The 3,254-nt window shown below is 27.3% G+C and overlaps 1 protein-coding gene across 1 annotated transcript in view; it reads right to left on the bottom strand.

Moving 5' to 3' along the window:
• Positions 1-3,254, bottom strand: part of LOC108774921 (zinc metalloproteinase nas-7) — a 4,135-nt gene continuing 881 nt past the window's right edge. The window contains exons 2-3 of the mRNA XM_018541164.1: positions 554-693; positions 1-111 (exon numbers count right to left, since the gene is read on the bottom strand). Coding sequence (XP_018396666.1) covers positions 4-111; positions 554-693 — 248 coding nt within the window. The 3' untranslated portion in view covers positions 1-3. The remainder of the gene's footprint in view (positions 112-553; positions 694-3,254) is intronic.

Below are 3,254 nucleotides of genomic sequence, written 5' to 3'. Positions count from 1 at the left end.
TTTCTATATAATACTGCAGTATGACATTGATGAGCAATTGAACATTAAATTAATTTTCATAATGTCTAAATCACTAAGGCGCTTTCTCTGGCCTATTTCTGCGTTTTGATCCTGAAAATATTAACAATAAGATCTTAATGTCATTACAAAAATTATTTTTATTTATACGTAATAATATTAAGTTGTTCACAAAGTGCTGCTATTCTGTTATGTAATTCACAATTATATAGAGAATATATTTGTTACGAAATTTTCGACTATCTAACGTGAAAGCTTATAAAGTTTTCCCTAAAAATTAGTTTTTAAAAAATATTCCTGCAATTATAAGCGGGTAAAATAAAAAAGCATTCTAATTTTGTTAGTCCATAATTTCTAACTGTACAATTCAATGTAATACTCATAACACAAGCAAATGTATAAAATTTTTTTATAATGTTTCAAAGAATCGATAGCTGTCTAGCTCTATCCAATAATTAAAATATTTTAATAATAAAATTAACGACAGACACACACTAGTCATATTAAAATGTTTATAAAAATAATTATTGCTTACTTTTAGGGGGATAATAGTTTTTACGTGATTGTTTACGGCACCCACGTACGCTGAATAATGCATTATGCTGTCATAATCATAAGGCAGATCAAAATCATTAATAGTCTTCAGCTCAGCTTTCTCGAGCTTCCTTTTGGCATCTGAGAATGCATAATATAAAAACAATAAGAAAAAGTAGTTTATAACGTAGATCAATAATTTCAATCAATTATTACAAGCCTATATTGTGAACAAGGTGTTATTTTTACATAAAGAGTCATTCATTTAATGTTAAAACATTAACAATTCTAAAACAATAAAAATATTCTCATAAAAAGATATAAATTACAGAGATTTATATATACAGATAAAATATGATAATTTAAAAATATCTAGACACTTTTATTAATAAATTAATGCAAAGTTATAGCTGCATTAAGATAAGAATATGTACTTACAATTAGATGATTAAATACTTATTTAAGAAAATAAATTTTTATTTTAATTTTTTTGTTCGAAAAAATTACAAATTCTTGACATTACCTTCTTGAACATTTTCCCAATTGATATTTACATAATTATCTCTGTCTAGTCTGGTGTGCTCGTGAGTAAAACCAGCAGTATGCATAAATTGGTGCATGATAACACCTTTTCCTAAACATTCAGGAATCTGTAAATTCAGTTTTTGTTCACCGCCTATTCTGCCAATTTCGCTCCAGCATCCAGTGTAATCGCTTGTGATTTTAACGTAGTTTTTTTCGTTAGTCCTATATTTAATTACCATACATGTACGCTCTTTAAATTCATTTATTGCTTGAGATATATGTTTGTATTCTTTACTATCTGCAATGTGTGAACAAAAATAAAATAAGACAATTTTACACACAATAATAATCCGGGAAAAAAAATTTTATTACAGGGAATGGTAAGCAACAAGTTACAATTACTCGTTACCGAGTAAAAAAGTAACGAGTTACCGGTACTGGTTATCGTTTTTAAAAGTAACTCGTTACAGTTACTCGAAAAAGTAACTTTTCGTTACTTTTCCGTTACTTTTTTAAAATCAGTGAAAAATCTGAAAATGTACTTTTGCAGTATTCTTTGTTTAAACGTTAGTAAAAGCAATATATATGAAACATTGACACTATATGTATAGTTTTATTTTTAGTTTTTGTTTTAAACATAATTTCATAATTCTAAAAACTGTAAAAAATGCAGCAAACTGAGATATACATATATCTGATATATTACATAAAAGATAGAAGTGCAAAATAATTCCTGAAATAATGGTAATGTATATATTTCTCAGCTGTCAAAGATCAGTTTAGGATCGCTACCGCAGTTGACAGCTAAAATATTTCAAGAATTTTTTTATATTTTGTAGAAAACTAGAGAGATTATATAGAGAGAGGATTGTATAGGACTAACTGAGTCACAATATAAGTTAGAAATTAGAAAGGAAATTAAGAAATACACATAATCTCTTTATTATAATACAGCTACATTTTTACTCAATCTATACTTTAACTATAAATCAAATATTTTGATAGAAAAAAAATTATAACGTTATAATTAAAATATATAACAGAAGTTTTGCAAAAAGAGGTGTTTTCCAATAATTGCTTAACATAAAGGTACACAGAAATGTACAGAGTAAAGCTTTGTACACAGTTCAATTAGAGCAAAATGTGTACGATGTTTAGAATAAGGTAACCTAAATGTAACTTGTATGCCTGTATTAAGTAAAAACACATAATGTCCTCCAACCACATTTATAGCTGTCATAATTAATAATATGTAACTATTATATAATGTGTCCAATCGTGTACAAAGTAACGATAAAAGTAACTGTAAATTTTATTACCGTTATCCAAAAAATGTAGCTATATACATTACCGTTACAGTTACAAAAAAAAGTAACGCAGTTCCAAGTAAAGTTACCAAAAAAAGTAACTTGTAACTGTACATTACAAGTAACAAGTTACTTCTTTTCCCTGTTTTATTGTTATAAAAATTTTACATAGAATATGTACATATATAAACATATTTTATATAACAATATCAATTAATCCCTTGGCTGTTTACGAGAATTTCACTATTTGGGCCAAAAGTGTGTTGAAAAAAAGTTCAACGGATTATTTTGAAAGCATGTATTCTTATGTTTTTTGGGTCTGTAATTCCAAATATGATGTCAGATTTTCTAAATTCAAAATGGCGGATCCAATATGGCGGATCAAAATTATAAAAAAGGTCTGGATTTGCTTGAAACTTGTTACTCGGGGGGTTTTTGGGGTCGCTGATTACGAATCCGATGTCAGATTTTCAAAATTCAAAATGCCGTTTCCAATATGGTGGATAAAAATTACAAAAAGGTTAGATTTACAAAAATAAAAAATAGACAGAATTTTATCTCTATTAATTTGCAGTTATTTAGATCTCTGAGTGGAAATTTAACATTAGAATGAATCTATTCAAAATGTTTAATTATATCTGTGATTAAAATTTCTGCGATTTAGTATGGATACACTTTTTATTTGAAAGCGCCATATTCAATCCCCCATTTTAAAATTTTTATGTCATATTCGGATTCAAAGACCCAAAAAACATTAGGGTACCGAATTGCATGAAAAACAGATCTTTTTGTAATTTTGTTTCGCCATATTGGATCCGCCATTTTGAATTTTGTAAATCTGACTTCGGATTCGAAATTAGCGACCCCAAA

This window comes from Cyphomyrmex costatus, unplaced genomic scaffold (assembly GCF_001594065.2).
Source record: "Cyphomyrmex costatus isolate MS0001 unplaced genomic scaffold, Ccosl1.0 scaffold277, whole genome shotgun sequence".
Lineage (NCBI taxonomy): Eukaryota > Metazoa > Arthropoda > Insecta > Hymenoptera > Formicidae > Cyphomyrmex > Cyphomyrmex costatus.
This window is presented reverse-complemented; position numbering and strand designations above follow the sequence as displayed.